Source organism: Diceros bicornis, chromosome 2 (genome assembly GCF_020826845.1).
Source record: "Diceros bicornis minor isolate mBicDic1 chromosome 2, mDicBic1.mat.cur, whole genome shotgun sequence".
In the NCBI taxonomy this organism is placed as follows: Eukaryota; Metazoa; Chordata; class Mammalia; order Perissodactyla; family Rhinocerotidae; genus Diceros; species Diceros bicornis.
In genome coordinates, this window is record NC_080741.1 from 52,769,416 (window position 1) to 52,789,025 (window position 19,610).

At 55.5% G+C, this 19,610-nt stretch overlaps 1 protein-coding gene across 3 annotated transcripts in view; it reads right to left on the bottom strand.

The window, feature by feature from the left end:
- Window positions 1-19,610, bottom strand: part of POC1A (POC1 centriolar protein A) — a 72,777-nt gene continuing 53,167 nt past the window's right edge. The window contains exons 10-11 of one of the 3 annotated variants that reach the window (XM_058560184.1): window positions 18,352-18,495; window positions 1-200 (exon numbers count right to left, since the gene is read on the bottom strand). In XM_058560184.1, coding sequence (XP_058416167.1) covers window positions 102-200; window positions 18,352-18,495 — 243 coding nt within the window. In that variant the 3' untranslated portion in view covers window positions 1-101. The remainder of the gene's footprint in view (window positions 201-18,351; window positions 18,496-19,610) is intronic. The other 2 variants (XM_058560203.1, XM_058560194.1) reach the window with 2 other exon arrangements.

Genomic DNA, 19,610 nt, shown 5'->3' on the forward strand with positions numbered 1-19,610 from the left:
TAGAGCGGAATCCCCTTTATTTATTTACCCAAGTCCCACAGTACAAATCCCCGGCCTGCTATCCCCCAAATCGATTGAGCTCTTGATTCTTGCTCCCCTGATCACGATGTCGTTCTCTGCATGATTAGCTGCTGGTTCTCCAGACACTGCTTCAGCTTGTCTTCCGTCAGTGTTAACCGCTGTTCCAGGATGGAGACTGTCTGCAAAATAAATGGCGGTCAGGCTCAGAGGAGGGAGGGGGCCCCAGGACACGCTGGGGAACCCCTCAGCCAGTCCTGCTCAGCTGCCTCAGCCCACTGTCCAAATGCCAGCTCTTCCCACCCAGGGGTCCTGCCTGGACCCTTGTCTCTGGTGGCTATTGGGACAGCTCTCACCGTCATGTCCACTCCTCTTGGCTCTGGATGGTTGTTCTCTGATGTTCGGGGGCAGGGGGAGGACACAGTGAGAGAAGAGAGGCGGCAGGTCCCACAGCCCTTGGCCATTCCCCAAGGCAACCAAGGGCCAGGAATCCCCAGCAGAACCACTTCCTCACTGGGGCCAGGCTCTGTCCAGAAACAACTGGAGACAATCAACTCGCTCCATTCCAGAGGTGAGAAAACTGTACCCACAATGAAGGCACCCCACCTGGGTCCTGTCCATGCCTCAGGCCCTTCACCTCTATACTGCAGGGGCTTCCCAGGCTGGGAGGCGAGTCCCCTGAGCCCAGGAGGGCCTCTGCCTGTCCAAGTCCAGTGAGGACCACTGCAGGAATGTGCCGCGTGGGGGTCAGGCCCTAACTCCCCATCTCGGAGCCCATTTCCTCCTCTGTAACGAGAAGGATAACGCTGAGCTCATGACAATCCTGGAGACTGTGAGGTGACTCAGCATGGTGTCCAGCACTTGGTAGCTTGACCCATGTTGGCCACGGTGACAATGCTTGTCATCATGTTGGCTTCCGGAGGCTGAGCCCTTGCTCCCTGGCCTCTCCCACACACCTAGCACGATGGCTGGCCTATCTGTCTGGCCTGCCAAATGCCCCCGGCCACTGGGGCTGCATGTGCTTCGTGGGCCAGGGCCAGTCTTGCAGACGTGGCTCCCACACAAGGCTGCAAAAACCTGCCCGCCTCCTCTGGCTTTGGACAGAGTGTTGGCAGGGGGTCAGTGGTGTCTGGGAGCCCGTGTGGAGGGGCCGGCCCACTGCCCTTAAGTACTCCTCGCCATGGGCCTGCCCCACCAGTCACACATCTACCCTAGCGCTTGCTCAGCCTGACCCACACTGGCCATTACGGCTGGGCTCATCATTCGCTCCCCTCATAGGGGGCTGATTGAGTGCCTATGCATGCCAGGCCCACAGCGGGCACTGGGCGAGTCCACTGTGAACGAGGCAGTCTTGGTTCCTGTGCCGTGCAGCCTACAGGCATCAGAAAGGGGTCAGATAAAGAAACAAAACTTTCTATTAATTTTACCCATCTGTCTGTGGGCTTTCCCAAGAGGTTTTGCCACCTTCCCTGAGGCTCCGTGGAGGCTCTGGACCTTGGTCCAGTGGAAAGGAAACTTTCCTTTCATACATTTAATAAAACATTGAAACATTTTGGGAGGGAGTTTCCCCTCTAAGGCTGCTATAAATTCTCGCAGCATCCTGCACGGATGTCAGCTGCTCATGGAGGGTGCTCCGCTTGGCGGCGGCCCCTTCTTTTTTTTTTTTTTTATAATTTATTTATTTTTCCCCCCAAAGCCCCAGTAGATAGTTGTATGTCATAGTTGCACATCCTTCTAGTTGCTGTATGTGGGACGCGGCCTCAGCACGGCCGGAGAAGCAGTGTGTCGGTGTGCGCCCGGGATCCGAACCTGGGCCGCCAGCAGCAGAGCGTGTGCACTTAACCGCTAAGCCACGGGGCCGGCTGGCCCCTTCTAAATGAGCTGGCCAGGGCTGCAAAGGCTCTGAACCCCACAGCACAGGACAGAGCCTGAAAAGTCGCTGCCCTTGGAATATGAACTGCACCCTGAGAGGCAGAGTTGAGCTGAAAGAGACAGTCACATTGCCCCTGTGCTGGCCAGCCAGCTGTGGAGGGGGTCTGCATCTCGTAAAAGTGGCGGCGGAAACAGCCCCCGGCTGGCCCAGAGCAGCATTCCTGGAAGTTTCCACTGGCTGCTGCGAAACTCACACTGAGCCAAGCTCCAAAACCATTCTTCATCCAGACTTTTTCCGATGGCCTTGGACTCCAGGCCACGGTGGGGGAGCCAGCCTGCTTTTCCTCTGCTGCCTTTTTTTTTTTTTTTTTTTTAACTTTTCACAGGGACTGAATTTCCAAATGTGGAGGCAGGAGGCAGTGGATGCTGGGCCAGTGTCAATACCAGGAGTGCCATGCATTTCACGAGGCCTCCACTTAGTTCTATGGGGGGCCCATACTTCAGCTCGGTAAAGATCTGGTCCTTAAATTTGTTGATAATAAATTTCCTTGAACAGAAAAGCATCACCTATTTCACATCCAACCCCCAGAATGGAGGGTGCCAGGCCGGCTGTGGCCCTTCCTTTGGGAGCTTTGAGGGGGTACTTCATAGCACGTTATAGACAAACAGGCTTAAAAACAATCCACCCGCCCTCAAACCTGCAGCTCCTTTCCCCTCCGCTCTCCAACTTCTCCCCTTTCTAGCTAAGTTTCTGGAAGAGTCATGTTATCTCTGTATTTGGTCTCCACTTCCCCTGCCCCCTCTGCCCCCAGCCTACTCTGCCAAGATGCTGGGTGGCAGCCACCATCCAGGGATAAGTCCACTAGGCTCTTCCCAGTCACATTTGATCCCACCCAACTCCCCTTTGAGCTGGAAGGATGGGCCAGGGGGGAGGAGGACACTTTTTGGATTTCTGTACATTAGAACACTATCTGGCATCCTCTACTTCACAAATTTTTCTTAATAATCCTACTCCAATAAAGCATGGGACCTCATTTTCATGGAAAGCAGTTATCCTTCATGATAAAGTGCAACCTGGAAATCCCGATCTCTAATTTTGCTGATGTGCCTTCCCGCCACCAGGGAAAGGGTTTCCCCAGTGATGGAAACGCTCTCATTTGCGCATCCAAGTAGCAGAGGTCAGACACACCCAGGGCTGGTGGTGCAGCAGGAGGGCAGCACCATGGCACCAACGTGCCTCGCAGGCTGCTGGGGCCTACAGGGGGAGGGAACAGCATCTGGAACAGCATGTGGGCTGGAGGGGGCATCTCTAGCAAGGATTGGTCATGTCATGTGGCTCTGTTCACAGTGTGACCTCTACCTGTTGGTTGGGAGCAACATCTCCACAGCAAGTGTCAGGCGCACAGCAGGCCTCCGTAAGTATGTGCTGCCTCAGCGTCCAGAGGGCAGAGGCCACGGCCTTCCCTCCTGCTGCCCAGGGTCACAACAAGCTGGCTGCTCTTTGCTCACCCAACCTCGTGCTCTGGGAATTCTCCTCCTGACACACAGTGCCCATCCTCTGCAGGCCGAAGACAAGGCCACCCCCACCCTGGCGCGAGGAGGAGCACTGCACAGGTAGACACCTCTGCAGTCGGTCTGAGGCCACACTCCCAGCCCAATTGTCCTGCCTTTCTTTTATTCAAGGGCAAATGAGAACTGACCTTCCAAGCAGCCTGATGACCCACACGGCCTCTCCCCTTACTCTGTCTAGAGAACAGGGGGCCAGAGGTCTGGGTCCAGCCTCTCAGAAAGTCCCCAAGGAGGTGCAGGCTGGGTCTGGTGACAGGTGCCAATGAGACAAATAGCCCTGCCTGACACAGTGTCTGCGGGCCTCTGAGTTTTAAGCAGGGCAAAGGGACACTGGAGGAGTCCAGGGTACTGGCTGCTGGGCAGATCTGTCTGGGCAAGGTGGTCAGGAAAGATGGCCCATCTCCCAGGACTCCTGCATTCTGGGGTCCAAAGTCTTCCACAGAGAGGCCTCTCCTGTCTGCTGACCTTGAAGAAACCAGGCAGCTTATGCCCTCTCCCTGGCCCTCGTGCCCTCAAGCAGCTTACTCCCAAGTCCCCTCTGTAATTGGGGTGTGGAGCCCTGACTTGAGGGGACCAGTGGAAGGACCCAGGACTGGGCTCTGGGGGTCATCCTGATGATTCTTGACACACTGCTCCACGGCTGTTCTCAGCAGCCGATGTTCACGGAGTGCTCACGATGTGCCAAGCACGCTTCAACAAGCGTTCAGAGTAGGAGCCTTCATCATCCCCATTTTTCAGATGAGGAAACCGTGGCACAGTGATATTAAGCAACTTGCCTAAAGTCACACAGCTTATGAATGACAAACCTGGGCCGTGAACCTCAGTGGCCTAGCTTCAGAATGCGGGCTTGGGCACTGGGAACTGTGCACCTTCGCTTTGTCCCCACTGAGCACATATAAGGAGAGGCCTGGCCTTACTCTTTCCCCTGACTGGCTCCAACCACGCCTGCAGGCTACTGGCCATGCAAACCCCAGGAGACCTGCTTGTCTCCCCATCCCATCCCCATACTCGAGCAGACTGGGGAGGAACTTGTGCATCTCTGTTCTTACCCAGTGGCAGCTGCCTTCTGTCCTGTCCAGGCTACCTGGACTGGTGACTCCAGACTAAATAAGCAGAGGCAGTGGAAAGGGACATCCCTCAGGGTCACCCAGCAGCCCCCTCACACCATCAGGCCACTCTCCAAGGCAGTTCCCAGGCTCAGATGCCCCAATCCCCATAAAGCAGAGTCTCTTACCTGGCTAAACATTTAAGTTTGGAATTATCACAAAAGTCACAATTTTGAGCTATGAAAAGGCAATATTATAGAGACAAAAGGGACATACTGACAAGAACCTTTTAATAGATATGCAATGAGAAACTACTCTAACACCTTCATTTTAGACGCTTTCTTTCACTGCGGCGCTTGTGTCACTACGGCATAAGTGGTCAGCCCCCACACAGGCTGTGGAGCTCATTCAGGTCACTGCTGGGTGCCCCGCCCCTCATAAGACGGGCTCAACTTTAAACAAGGCACCTCCTTCCTTGAATTGGAGCGACAGGAAGCAGAATTTGGACCCCACGCTGGACAGTGTCTGCCTCCCATGGTCACAGCCTTCACCTGCGAGCTGTGGAGGAGTCTCGTGGGGCAAGATCATAGGGGATCCAGAATTTTCACCTTCAAAGTCACATCTGTGAGAGGGTCACCTGGGAGCTTGTTTCTGAACTACCTTCTCCTGCTGTTACAAGCAATTTCCAGGAAGCCATAGCCCTTCTCATGTAAATCGTGCCCTCAGAAACACTGCTGTTGTTTCTCTAGACCAGGGGTTGGCACCCTTGGCCTGCTGCCTACTTTTACAAATAAGGTCTTATTGCCATGCCCATTTGTTTACGTACCGTCTATGCCTGCTTTCTGGCTACAATGGCAGGTCAAGTAGTTATGACAGAGACCCTAGGCCCACAAAGCCTAGAATATTTCCCGTTAAGAAAAGGTTTGCCGACACTTGCCCTCGACTCTCTCTTCACTCACTCAAATCTTCAGAGCACCTCCCTGTGCTGGCCTGTGACAATGGCGCAGAGAGACTCAGCTGGGCCTGCGGGGTGCGCATCAGTTTGAAGAGGCGAGTACTAAGCAGAGCACTGTGGCCCAGCGGGCTGTGCTGGGAAGAATGGAGGGGTCTGGCCTGGTCAGAGCCAGGAGAATGGCCCTAGGAAGTGAGCAAAGGCTGAGGAGGAGTTCACCAGGCAAGAGGGACAGGAAGAGCGCCAGGCCAAAGGATGCGTGTGCATGAGGACCCTTAGGTGGGAGGGAAGGTAACAAGCAGGAAGGATAGGTCAAAGGAGGCTTGTGGGCAGGAGCAAGGAGAGGGGCCTCAGAGTGGCAGGAAGGTACTGGGGGTCCTAGGCCGAGGTGGGTGAGTCAGATGGGGGAAAAGAGAGAGGAGGAGATGTTCCCTGAGGCCAAGAACACAGGACGAGGATGAGGACAGGCTCTGCGCGAGAGGCAGAGGATAGGCTCCAGACAGGACAGTTTGAGTGCGGGCCCCTCTGAGGAGGCTGAGGGTCAGACAGCCATGAGGCAGTTGGAGAGGCCTGGGTCAGCAGCGGGGTGATTCTGCATTTGTGAGATCATCCACACTGCTGAGGGGACGGGGGGGAGGAGAGGAGAGGAGAAGGGGAGGGCAGTGAATCCACAAGCCCTGGTTACTGAAGAGAACCTGGCGTAGGTGAGCTGAGGGCCCTGGCCAGGGCTCAGGTCTGTGTCAGTGATGACGCTGGAATCCACTGGAAAGCAGCCTGGCCCCCTCAGGGGCCAACGAGAGGGACTGTCCAACCCAGGGAGGAGGGTGCTGGAGGCGTTGGGGACCAAAACCCAGAGCATGAGAGAGGCCGGCTCAGGCCAGGGGGGTGGGGTTTCCAGCACGACTCCACTGCCTGAGCTCTCCATGGAAAACCTTCCCAGGAGAGGCTCAACAAAGGCATCTTACTCGAATCCTAATTTTCCTGCTTAGGGGAGGGAAGACATTGTGATCTGTCTCCTATGGGGGCAGCGTTAACAGGGCGAACGACTTCTCTCACTCACAGTTCAAGATGTGTAAGACGTTTTATGTAACACCCTGAAGGGCCTTCTGAGTGTGGCATAAAATTAACCGATTTTAAAGTGACAGGCTTTATTTTTAGTTTCCTAAGAATTGTAGTGATGCTCAAAGAAGTTGCACCAAAATGCCAGTCCTTGGCAACACGTCTGACACCCAGGGCCACCAACTCCAAGTGGGAGAGAACACAATGCGGGGGACATTCTGTCAGGCGCCCCCGCTCCGTACCTTGCTGCCTCAGATGCCTTTTCTCTATGAGCATCAAGTTATCGGGTGTCTGCCAAAGGCCGGCTACAGGCCCCGAGGGGCTCCCAGACCTGGAACAGTTGAGCCCAGCTCCCACATTGGCCCCCAAGCCACTAATGGCCCAACTGCCCAGTTTGGGTGCCGTGCGTGGGACAGAGCCTGGGTGTGTGTATCTTCGTTGGCCTCTGAGGTGGCCGAGGGGGAAGCCTTCACTTTTGACATGTGTGACGCGGCCCCAGGCCATCTGTGGTGCTGTGAGAGGCCAAAGTGGGTGTGCAGGGCCTCTGCCTGACTCCACAGCTGGCGAGAGGCCCAGGAGGCATGGGCTGGGGGCTCTGCGCCGGTCCAGGAAGAATTCTGTGGGCATCACACGGAGGAGGTGAGAGTCCATGCTCCCTGAGAGAACGATCTCCCCCCGTCGAAAGTGGTGGAACAAAGCAGGACAGGGGCAGGCGACTTGCCTGTGGGCCCTGCACGCCTTGTGGAGCGCTGCGCAGTCCCTTCATGCCAACACTCTCCCCTCCGGTTACGCTGTGGTGCTCTCCCTGGGCTCTGTGAGCCTTTCCTTATCACTCCTTTCTCCTTTGGCCACCTACTTCCCAGCCCCCCACTTCCTCATGGCTGTCCTCACCTTCTTTCGCCTCGCTCACCTCTTTTTCTCCTGGCCTGGTCTCCCCTTTTTAAATTTAATTATTTATTTTTTGCTAAGGAAGCCTTGCTCTGAGCTAACATCTGTGCCAATCATCGTCTATTTTGTATGTAGGTCTCTGCCTCAGCATGGCCGCTGATGAGTGGTGTAGGTCTGCGCCCAGGAACCAAACCTGGGCCGCCGAAGTGGAGCACGCCAAACTTAACCACTAGGCCAATGGGGCTGGCCCCACTGGCCCCACTTGAGGTGGGCTTGTCCTGCATTTTTTCTCAGCTCTTTCCCCCTACTTCTTTCTGCTTCCTTTTTAGGCCTCTTTTTCATCCCCTTTTCACTGTTTTGGGAGAAGGAAAGGAAAAAAGGAGCAGGATGTGTTGGTCTGGCCCACAGAGGCTGAGCTCCAAGTGGAATCTGGGCCCCTGACATGGCTCACCTGCTCTGGGGAGGATGCCAGGGCTGGAGGAGAGCTCCAACTCTGACAGGGGGTCCAGGAGACCTCTGTGAGGAGACAACACAAGATGGGCCAAAGGAAGTGCATTCCAAGCACAAGGTACAGCAGATGCAAAGGCCCTGAGGCAGAGAAGAACATGGCACACTCTTGGAACTGTCAGGAGGCCACTGTGGTTGGTTTGGAGCAGTTGAGCAGGGAAGAGAGTATAGTGGCCACAAAAAGGGTGGAGGAGGGACCCTAGGGCCGTTACCCAAAAAGGGACAGGGACGGGGAAGCCTCCACACCCTGGCACTGCCTCACCAGACTCACAGGTCCGAGCAGGTACAGCCACGGAGGATGGTGCTCCTGCATGCCTGTGGCCAGTTTTCGGAGTGCTGGCTCCAGAGTGAGCTCTGAGAGAAGCCTGGCCCGGGAACTGACCATGGCTGCCTGCTCCCACAAGAGGCAGTGAAACAGAAAGGAGTGAACTGGCAGTCCAGAACACAGACCAAGGGTGCACCCTCTGAGCCAGGTCCCTTCCAGCAGCTGTTCCTCCTCCCAGAGCCACTGCTGCCGCCACCTTCACTGAAGGCCTCTTGCATATACCCTACATGCAGATGTAGTGGGAAAACTGGAGCCATATCTTCTACAAAGCCCCAAGGGGCCACAGGACACCCATGGGGCCCTCCCAACAATATCATCCACTCCCGTAGATGTGTCAGGTGCCCGCCACACACAGCAAACAAGAGACTCTGGCTTGCAGGGCTTCCAGGCACTGATGCGGCTGCAGTACCAGTCCTGTCTGGGCTGGCTTTTGGCAAAGTTGCTCCACCACGACTGACAGTGAATAACATTTGGGAAGAAGGGAAAGAGAACAAGCATGATCAGCCAGGAATTCTATCGGCATTTCTCAGATGTTTGGCTGGGTCCTTATGAAATGCTTCTACATGTGCAGGCCTCACTCTAGGCTCCCCAATCCCATCCAGCTCTGGAGCAGCCCTTCTTCCCAGCAGCCCTGCTCACCCTAGCCAGGGCACTTCTCCATGTCCCCTCTTAGTTGAGAGGCATTGGTTTCTATGGTCAAAATTCCCTCCCAGGCCTCCCTGGAACATGGAAGACAGGTGGCACGGAGGTGAACAGGGTGCCTGGGCCAGAAACAGACAGATGATGGAGGCAGAGAGCTGACATCCAGCCACACACCCCCTCAAGCACTCTGCCTGGGCTGGGGGCAGTGGTGAAGGGAAGTAAAACAGCCCTGGGATGGCCATCTAGCAGGAAGCCAGGAGACTGGGGCATCAGTGTCTGAAAGGGGCAAGACAGGGAGTAGGGCAGGAGGGCTGAAACAGCGGGGGGTGCTGCACCAGCAGGAGTCTGCCAGGGCTATGGCGTGGGGAGAAACTCAGGCGGAAGGAAGTGAAGTATGTGGAGCAGAGGCAGCACCCACAAGGGGAAAGGCTGGGAGAGGGCAGTGGACATGAGGAACGCAGCAGGGCACTAGAGCCAGGAGTGGGGTGGGGCGGGGGGGTAGGAAGGACTAAAGGACCCATGCAGTCCAAGACCCCTCCAGCTGCTGTGTTGGACTGGGTGGGGCAGTCACACCAGGGCTGTGCCCGAGGAGTGCCCTCACCAGACTCAGGCAGGCTACCCCTGCCCCAGGACCCCCAACATACAGTCAGGGCTGGAGGCCCAGGCCCTTCCCTCTCAGCGACTGCTCCTCTCAGTCCCTATCCATTTTTCTTTCTTTTTTTTTTTTTTTGGTGAGGAAGATCGGCTCTGGGCTAACATCCGTTGCCAATCCTCCTCTTTCTTTTTGCTGAGGAAGATTGGCCCTGGGCTAATATCTGTGCCCATCTTCCTCTATATGTGGAACGCCTGCCACCGCATGGCTTGATAAGTGGTGTGTGGGTCTGTGCCTGGGATCTGAACCTGCAAACCCCAGGATACCAAAGCAGAGCGCATGAACTTAACCACTACACCAGTGGGCCAGCCCAGTTCCCATCCTTTTGCCTTGGCTTCCTGGTGACTTCTGGGTCACCCTTCACCCCCCTGCCCTCCACACTGCTGTGGCTGTGTCCCTGCTTTTCCTGTCCAAGAGCTCAGGGACAAAGGCCAGGCCCCTTGGCATGGCATTCATGTGGCACTCAAGGCCTATGTTCCCTGTTACCACTGCGCTCCCTGCCTGAATGCCATCTACCTGAAGCCCCATTCCAGCCCTGCTACCCTAGAAAGTCCTCCTTGTCCCAGCCCCAGCACTCGGACGCCTGCCCTCCTCCTCTCATGGCATGTCATGGCTGTAGCCCGGGTGTGGGCTCTTGGAAAGTACTGTCGGAGTCACTCCTGGTCCCCACCTCTGTCCTGTGTGGGAAGAGCACAGGCTCCAGAGCTGTATTGCCTGGGTTCAAATCTGAACTTGACCACTAACTTGCTGAGTGGCCTTGGGCAAGTTATCTGACTCAGGGTTTCAGATTCCTCGTCTGTGCAATGCATCTCTTGTAGAGCCATTGTAATACTATATTAAGAGCTAACATTAATGTGGCACTTGCTCTGGTCACAGGGGTACACTGTGGCAACATGGCTCCCCCAGCTCACAGGGGCCATGGCTGAGCTCTGGGCTATTGGGGGGGGGGGGGGCCTGGGCACAAACGGAGCTTGATGAGGCCCTGAAGAAGGTAGCCTGTGGTCAGGCCTGGTAAGGTCTGAGCCATCAGGGCACGTGGTGGTCTGGCTGCTTCTTAAAGTTCTCCTGTGACAGAAAGTTCCTTTTAATCATTTCCAGACTTGTGGTTGATTGGGGCTCCTCCAGACGGTCTCCCCAGAGGGGCTGGGGCACCCCAGCCCCCTCCCCCTAACACAGGAACCAGATTACTGGGGGGTAGAGGGTCCTAGGTGCCCTGGATCTCAGGGAGAGGGCACAGTCACTCAGCCACACCACCGGGGGCACTTATGCCAGGCTGTGGGAAACGTCCTGGGGCTGGCCGCTGGCTCAAGGCCCCTGTCTCAACTGTGCTGCACAGAATGTCTAACTTTCCTTTAGTTTCACTGAAAAGATGGAAAAATGTGGAATTAATCTCCCCTGTAGCATGGTTTTGACTTCACTCAGATTCTCAAGATCTAAAACAGATGCAATAAAAGGGGAATCTCTTTGCTGTGGGGTCTTGTGAGCTATCAAAACAAAGCAGGCTGCTGAGCCAGCGCCTGCCCAGCTCTGCCTTGTCTCCTGCCAGCTCCAGCTCTGTCTCGTGTGTGTGTGCGCGCGCGCGCGCGCGTGCACACATGTGACTGTGTGTACATGTAGGGCCCTGTCTGGCTGATGGTGCCCTGGCCAGCCCAGTGCCACATGTCAGGGGTGAATGGGGGCCAGAGGGGCCAGCTCAGCTCCCTGGAGAAGGGGCTGCGGGTCTGAGCCTAGCCCTTCCCACCACTCCAGGCTCTGCCTCTCAGTGCCAGCCTCTGCCCAGCGCCTTACGCTCTGTGGCACAGGGGCCTTCAAGAAAGAGGTGCAAATGCTGGCCCTCGAGTGGCCTGTTGATGTCCATCAATCTGAACACCAGCACCACGAGGATAGAGGTTTTTGTCTATTCTCTCTCACTACTGTCTTCCCACTCCCAGGCACAGCTCCTGGCACATAACAGGAGCACACTGAGTGCCGGAGCACCACAAGGATACAAAGAATTCAGGTCCGGCACCAGCTAGCCCAGGTCCCTGAGGCCCAGGGGCAGCCCTGCTCTGCAGATGAGCAGAGTGAGGTACCCCTCCCACCGCCCCCAGCTCGGGCCTTGGACCTGGCAGGCTTGAGGGGATGGCAGGGGAGACAGAGGGGGGCAAGCAGGCCGGAGGGGCCCCACCAGCTAGACTTGGGAGGAGGAAGCTTCCTGGCCTCAGCAGGAAGTAGGGGTGCACAAAGCGGGGTGGGAGGCCAGGAAGCAGCCCGGTTCCTCCCCTTCCCACCTCAGGCTTGATTTGATGAGGACTAAAAGCTTCAAGGCCTTAACGTCAGAGGGGAAGGAACGGAGATTCCCTCTCATGCTGACGTCTGACGTGCTAACTTGCCCAGGATCACGCACAGCTGATGCACAAAAAAACGAGTTTCTAAAGAAATTCCTCCCAATCTCTCTGGGCTCAGCAACTGTCTTTTCACCACCCCTCTTCACCCCACAGTTTGCCGCTAACAACACAACATGAGCTTCTGTCCCTTGAGCCCGCAGGTCTGTGTTCCTGTTTCCCATTATCTCAGGGATATAGGATTTCTCTGACATTTCTGCACCCCCAGCCCCCACCTCTACTGAGGATTAGCTCTGTTCGGGAAGTACATGAAACGCTATTTGCTATTGGTGGATTAGCCATGGGATTAAGGAATCTTGGCTAATTTACCTTCCAGTTTGGGTCTGTACCAACAGTCCAGGCCTAGACAGGGCCTTCTACAGTGGGCAGAGGGCAGTGGCAGAGATGACTGTAGCCTTCCCCGACCCTGCTCTAGCGGCGCTTCATTTGGGAGAGCGCCAAGTGATCACATGCTTGGCTGTGGCTTGGTTAATCTCAGAGCCATGCAGGCCCATTTGGGGCTGCCTGTCACAACCAGAATACTCATAGGCCCCTTCTCGTGGCCTGTGCTTGACCCTTCCTTGGAGGGCCCTTCGGTCCCCAGAGAAGTGAAAGCAAATCACGTGAGTCTCCTTCTTCCCTCCTCTCAGAGTAATCCCCGAGTCAGTCTCAACGAGCTGTCCCTGCATGGGCCTTGCTCTCCCACTCCAGCCTCTGCTCTCCCACCCCCAGCTTCAGGCCTGCTCGGGGCCTCACAGGAGAAATCTCATATGACCGTGAACATTCCCAGGCCCCAGAGGTAACCGCAGCTATCCTGAGCCCATCTGGTGGGTAGGGGCCTTCAATATGCAGCTTCTTTGGAGGAGGGGGTGCTTTTTGCCACAACTGCAGACAGGCTAGAAGATGGAGCTGCCATCCAGCCCCGCACGCAGTTATAAACACAAGCTCGCCCCATCTTTCAGTGCTGCCAGCAGCACTGGCCCTGTCTCAGTACTTGGGAAGACGCGGCTTCCCCTGCGTCTCTGTATTTGCAAAGCCAGAGGAGCCTGTGGATAAACTGCCAAGAAGAGCAATGGGGCTGGGGGAGGGCCAGGGCCCATCCCCTCTGCCACCGGCTAGAGTCAGACCCCAAGTGTGACTCTGACACAGACCAGAGAGTGTCTTGGGTCCCTCGTCCCCAGGAAGCAGCCTCTTACCAGGAAAAACAAGTCTCTTGTCTCTAAACCCCAAGTAGTGGGAGCTCAGGCTGTCCTGAATTCGACTTTGGCCCAGGGTAGCCCTTGAAAGTCCATAAGGAGGAGGATGGCTAAACTCACTCTGGACGATGTAGGCCAGTGGCTAGGTGTGCTGATGTGGAGAGAAACCAGCCACCACTACCCCTACGGCACTGCCTGTGTGTGCGACGATGTCAGGGGGGCTACACACGCCCTGCAGACAGGGATCACTGGGTGGGGTAGGGGTGACTTTCACTCTATATCTTCCCAACAAGTTTGGTCTGGGTGCATCTGGGAGGATCAGCCTGCAGGGAAAATGGTGTAGCTGCTTTAAAATCTGGAGTCTGTTTTCACAAACAACAGCTAGTCTGCCCAGGAAAAAGAGACACCGAGAGCCCCTCAGAGTGGTCAGGGAGCTCAGCCAACGCCAGGGCAGGCCCACCGTCCCCACCAGTGTGGAACTAGTCGCCTCACCTGAGCAGCCCATCAAATACGGACATGCCAGGACCATGGAGGGGAGGGTCAGGGTGTCTCAAAGCAAACAGGCCTTCTATCCAACTCTCCAAAGCAAACAGGCAAACCCTTCGCCTTGTTGAGTTAGGTCAGCAGAGTTACAGCAACCTGGACATTTAACAAACTCAAATGCCAGCAACCAAACCGGCAGGGCTCGGGGGGCCTGCCCCCGCCTGCTTCCCACCACACGTGTGTTCCAGTCCCGGAGCCCAGCAGCCCCCAGTGAGTCACAGGAACCTGAACGTGACATCACAGCATTGCTGTGGCCAGCCTGAAGCACGGGTGCCATAAAAAAACACAGTTGGAGCAGGAATTTCATGGCTTGGTATTTTTAAAAAGCAGCAAGACGTGAAACTGGAGTCAAAAATAACTTTGCTGTGGGCTTCTGAGGCAAAACCACCAAGCCACTTGTCAGGCCTGGGCCCCTGACTACAGCCTCCCCAGCTTCTGGGTACCATCCACATCTCTGCGTCCCACCCCCTCCCCCTTGAGAAAGACTCAGGGCCTCTGCAACTTCCAGACACCATGCGAACTTCTGTCACTCAGGAGTCCACGAAGGAAGAGAAGGGAGTCATGCAGGAGGTGAGCTCATGCAGGAACGCTAGTTGTGGAAAACAGCCTCTCCCTGCTCGCTAGTTAGTTTTCCAGCATCTGTGAAAGGGACTGCAAATCACTTGGTGGCATCCCCACAAAAACACAAGAGGGAAAGTGTGGGCCTGTGTCTGAACACCCACTGAAGCCCCGTCACCAAGCAGGCAGGCCTGGCAGCCACAGAGTCTACCCTGGAGTCCTTCCTCTAGGTGTGGCCACAAGGGGAGGGGCCTGGCTACAGGCGGATATGAGAAGCGACTCATGGAAAGAAGGCCGTAAGGGAAGTCTGGCCCCTGAGACACTGACCTCTGCTGCCCACCCCACGGGACAGACAGATGGGCAGTGTCTAAAGTGCTTCTACACAGAAAGAAACCAAGGCTTACACAGGTCCACACAGACGGAAAGGGACGAAGCTGGGCCAGAGCAGCTGGGGCTTCTGATTTCTGGTCTGCACTTTTCTCTAGACCTTGCGGGCCTCTGGGGTTGGGCCAAGTTTCTTCAAGAAGAGAAGATGTGGGGCAGGCCCAGCAGGTCAGTGACGCAGGGTGGCCACAGGACAGGTGTGTGTTCTCTGCAGAGGTGGAGGGGGCCCAGGACAGCTTACCAGACAAAGAGGGGGGCGCACATGTGGTACACAGCACCCATACCTGTGACTTCAGCACCAGTAGCTCCTGAGAATTCCCATGAGGGGTTCTGAGGAGCAAAAGTCTCCCAAAGAAAAACCTAAATTCCTTTGTTAGGAAATACATTTTCCCCAACAACCACTAGGATAACTCAATTCAAAGAATGGCTGTCACAAGAAGTACACATCTTTGAAGAGCTTTAATTTTGGGCCCTGATGCCTGAGTCCAGGTTCAAGGCTCCTATCTAATGGGCCCCATGACTCATCCCTGATTTTCAATAGCACCCAGTGCACCCCAATCCCCCTTCTGAGCCCTCCTCCTTCCTGGAGCTGAGGAAAGACTTCTTTCTCTCTCACTCATCCTATTGCCTAGCCAGACCACTAGAGTCTCACTGGCAGCTCAAAAGCATTCCTGGGACTCGAGCCCAGCAGTTACAGAGGCCTGTGGAATGTCCACTCCCGCCATTCCTGTGTCACCTGGCCACCCTGGTGCTGTCCCACACTGCCCCGTGGAGAACATATTTAACACTGTGCTTCACAAAACAGCCAGCACCAGTCTAGCACATCCAGTCAACCCAGAGCTTCACAACAGCACTCAGAGGACACGAGCAGGCTGGACTGTCTCCACTTTACAAGGAAGGAAACTGAGGCTCTGGGGAGCGATGTCACCCACCCAAGGTCAAGGTGATGAATGGTGGAGTTGGCCCTCAAATTTAGAAGGGCAGGTGTGCCCAGGCTGATGGTCAGGTGGCTCAATGGGCTGAGCAGAGCAGCCTGGAAACCCAAAGTCACTGAGCTAGGAAGTAGGAAAGCCAGGATTTGTACCCAAAAAAGCTCTGAGCCACGTCTCTCCACGGGCTCACTCAGCTGACTGACCTCCGGGCCTTTGCTTTGCACAGAGGTGCCACTGAGGAGGACTGAGACTGGCTCCCTGGCCTTCTGACCAGTGCCAAATGGGCCACAAACCTTCAGAGAGGAGGACTCAATCACTGGGCCGCACCCCGTCTGTTGAGCAGGAAGGCAGGCTCTGAGACTCATTCAGTAAACATTCCCAGCCACTACCCGCTGCAGCCCCCACGGTTCTTCCCCGGAAGGATGTCCTGCAGGATGGAGGCCCGAAGGACCCGGAAGGCAGTTTCCTTCTCGGAGGCTGCTTTGAAGAAGACTTCCTTGGGGAGGGAAGGGGCAGTGAGGGGGGTGGGATGGAGGAGAACAGCATGATTCAGACAGACAACTTTGAAGGAGGAGTCAGTGTTGGGGTGGCAGAGACACATCCACCTCTCCAGAGCAGAGAAGCACATCAGGATGGTGAGGAGCACCTGCTGAAGGGGCAGGATCTGAGGGCAATACCGACAGACCAAGGAGGCTCAGACCTGGCTGAGCTACCCACATGGGGAGAAGGATGGCAGTGGTGGCCCGGCTCTAGGCCTCAGGCGAACCTCCAGAAAGGGGGCTGCCCTCAACCAGGCTGGTCCCAAGAGGAGGGGGCGGGGCATCTCCAACCCCAGTGAGGACAGCTCTGGCTATGTGGAACATCTCAGCTAGAACCCCAACTCCAGGAGAGGAGGCAGGCCTGGAAAATAACGAGGGGGCCATGTGGATTAGCACAAATGTACCTCCTACTGTTTTGACAATGGGTTGCACTCCAAGGCCTCAAGTTGGGGCTTCATCTGTGGAACCCAAGTTTCCTAAGGACATGTCAAGTCCATGAGGAACATGCCACACTTTGTGGCTTTCAGGAATACACACTGCTTGGCAAAGCAGTTTGGCTGATGGGCTTGGCATCTGGTCGGGGGTGGAGTACCATATGGATTTGCAAAGGGCCTGAACAGTGTGAGGTAGGACAATGGTGCCACAGAGACATCCAGACCACCGGCCATAGGCCACAGCCACAAGAGAGCCTCATTTACTCTCCGTGATGCCAGTTTCTTACAATGTTACTATCATACTCCAAACTGCTAACACATAATGAAACCTTCCATGTGCACCCCTAAAACACAGTGATGGGAAGTATTTTTAGTGTTATACTCCTCTGGATCCAATGAAGCTATTTTTAATCATCTTCTCAGAGTTAATTTCCAATTTTATCCTATAAAGTTCTAATTGATTCCACCTCCCCTGATCTCTTACTTGATGTGGCTGTGAAGAACAGGAGGCAGGATCGGCAGTTTCTGACGGGTTTGAGGTAGGGGATTTTTTTAAGTCTTTGCACATTGCTCATCTCTCTCTCTCAGCACATGCCTTCTTTTCAAGGGTTAACAGGCTTTCAGAAATGTCTGTGCGATGTGCCCACAGTCCCACCATCCCCCAGTCACCAATGCCTGATGTTTCCTTCAAATGTCCTTCCTTCAGTGGATCCAAGGTCTGCATACCAGCGGGGATGCTGTGACACGCCGTGGACCACGTGACACGATGTGGAGAACTTTTTCACTTAACCTCAGATCCAGAGGTAGGGAAAGGATGCCATGCCACTTTAGCTCCATTTCCATCAGAGACTCAAGGGTCCTTTGCATTCCTCCCACACCCTCACTCTACCCAGGGGCTGGCACAGGAGCAGGGGGTGTGGGGTCTACACCCAGAGCCAAAGAGAGAAGGGGCCTGTGGATCTTGAAATCCTGCCTTGACCCTGCCACCACCACCACCTATACGCCCTACGCCAGCCACCCTGGGCTTCGCTCATTGCCTGGATGTGCCCATGGCTCCCTCCAGACCTGCAGGCAGGCTGCTCCCTCTGCCAGAACCACTCTCCCACCCCAGGATGATATGCCCCCAGTGGGCATGCCCACAGTGCTGGCCACCACCTCTTGTCAGGGCATTTTGCTCTTGCTGAAACTGCTGCACTGCAAGTCTGTGCGATAAGCTGCCGGATGTACACATGCTCCAGAAGGCAGGGCCCACATCTGTCTCACTGATGAGGGTCAGCGCCACAGCTAACATTTTCTGAGCAGCTACCTAGGGGCATATCTCTATGCATGGGCCAAACACTCCCCACAGATTCATCTCCTTTAATCCTCACCACAAACGTGGGAAGCAGAGCCCACAACCATTGCCCATCACAGATCAACACACCAGGGCTTGGAGAGCTGAAGGGATTTCTCCAAGGTCACTCAGAGGATAAGAAGCAGCCAGCTTGAGGCCAGAGCCTGGGCTCTTAGATGCCTTAATTCACGGCTTGCAGTTCTCTGGCACACCCCTGGAGTGCCCACCCAGCAAAGAGTGGAATGAATGAACAGACAGTGTTTCTTTCAAAGCTCTGCCGTGGCCCGGGCCAGTCCTGGGTGGGCACACCCTGGCAGGAGCCAGTAATGGTGATTTTGGGGTCCAGTGGCTTGGCCAGCTCTCAGATGGCTCTGTGAGCCAGGATCCCAGGGCAGGCACTGCTATTTCATTAATTTGGGCAGGAAAATAGATCCATTACAATTATGCTTTTTAAAAATCCAGCACCTGCTGGCCAACTTGAAATGGTCCAAATGCCAGGCCAAGCGCAGAGGATGGGGTGAACTCACGTCATGGCCTACCTGGGTGAGGACGTCCAGCTGGCCCACAATGTGCTCCAGCGTGCTGGTCAGCGTCTGGGGCATGCTGATGGGCTCCTGGGGCTGGCTCTGCACCGGCTCCTGACTCCTGCCTCTGCCTGGTGGGACAGGGAAATCCACTTCTGGCTAGTTAAAGACAATGAAAGGAAAGAGGCCCCAGTCTTGAGTCAGTACTTGAGGAAACACTAAAAGAGGAATAGCCCCTCCAAAGGATTAAGTGGAAAACCACTAGCAAACTTGAGAAAATGAGTTCCAAGTGTTGGTGAGAAACGGCAGTGTGGCGGCACTCCCACATCTGGCTCGCACACCCCCTTCCAGGCCTTTTTTTCTGAGCAGAGGACATGAACGAGGAGCAAAATCAGAGCACCTGGTAGTTCGGCTGGAGGGGCCTGAGAGGGACGTGCAGGCGGGCTGGCAAGTGCCCTCAGCTGACTCCTGGAGGCCCTCAGGGAGGCCTGGCTGGCTGCCAACTCTTCATGTGGCCTCATCCTCCTGTAGGCCTCTCAGAGTCTAGAGACCCTGAAGCCTGTCCTGACTCTGAGGTCACCCCTCCTCCTGGTTAGCTCAATGCCAGTTCCCCACTCCCAGCACAGGGATAGCCTAGAACTGGGGGGATATTCCAACCCTGCCCTGGCACAGATACCCTGGGAAAACAGGAATTCTATGTGAACATCCTGGCCAGATGGCTGACGGGAGTCAGACTCCACAAGACAGGTGCCCTGGGCAGCTTCAGACAAGACTCCGGGAACGTGAGGGGCTTGGTGTTTCTGCCTAAGATCCTCAGTCCCCAAATGCAAAACCCACCCCGACCACCACCACCAAGGACAAGTGATTTCCTAAGGGCACTCATTCCAGTCCAATGTGTGTCCCTAAAGTCAGGCACCGCTCTGTTCAAAGATGAAAGCTTCTCCTGACCCAGGAGCCGCGGTGCACGTGTTCAGCAGGACAGGATTCCCAGAGCCACCTGGTTCCCAAGGACATAGTTGGCAGATACCCTGGTTCTGGTCTTGGAACCCACAATTCCTCTGAGGACTTGTTCCTTGTGGGAATGACGTGCTTGGTGAGGCTCACACTCTCCACCAGCCCCAAAGCCCCAGTAACCCCCAAATGCAGCCACACTTGGGGCTCAGGGTTTTCAACCATGACCTCACTAATGGATACTCCAAATGTTACCACTCTCTCCCCAGCTCTGTCAGTCCTCCAGGGCTCTCTGTCGCCTTTGGGAGAAAATTCAAGCCCCT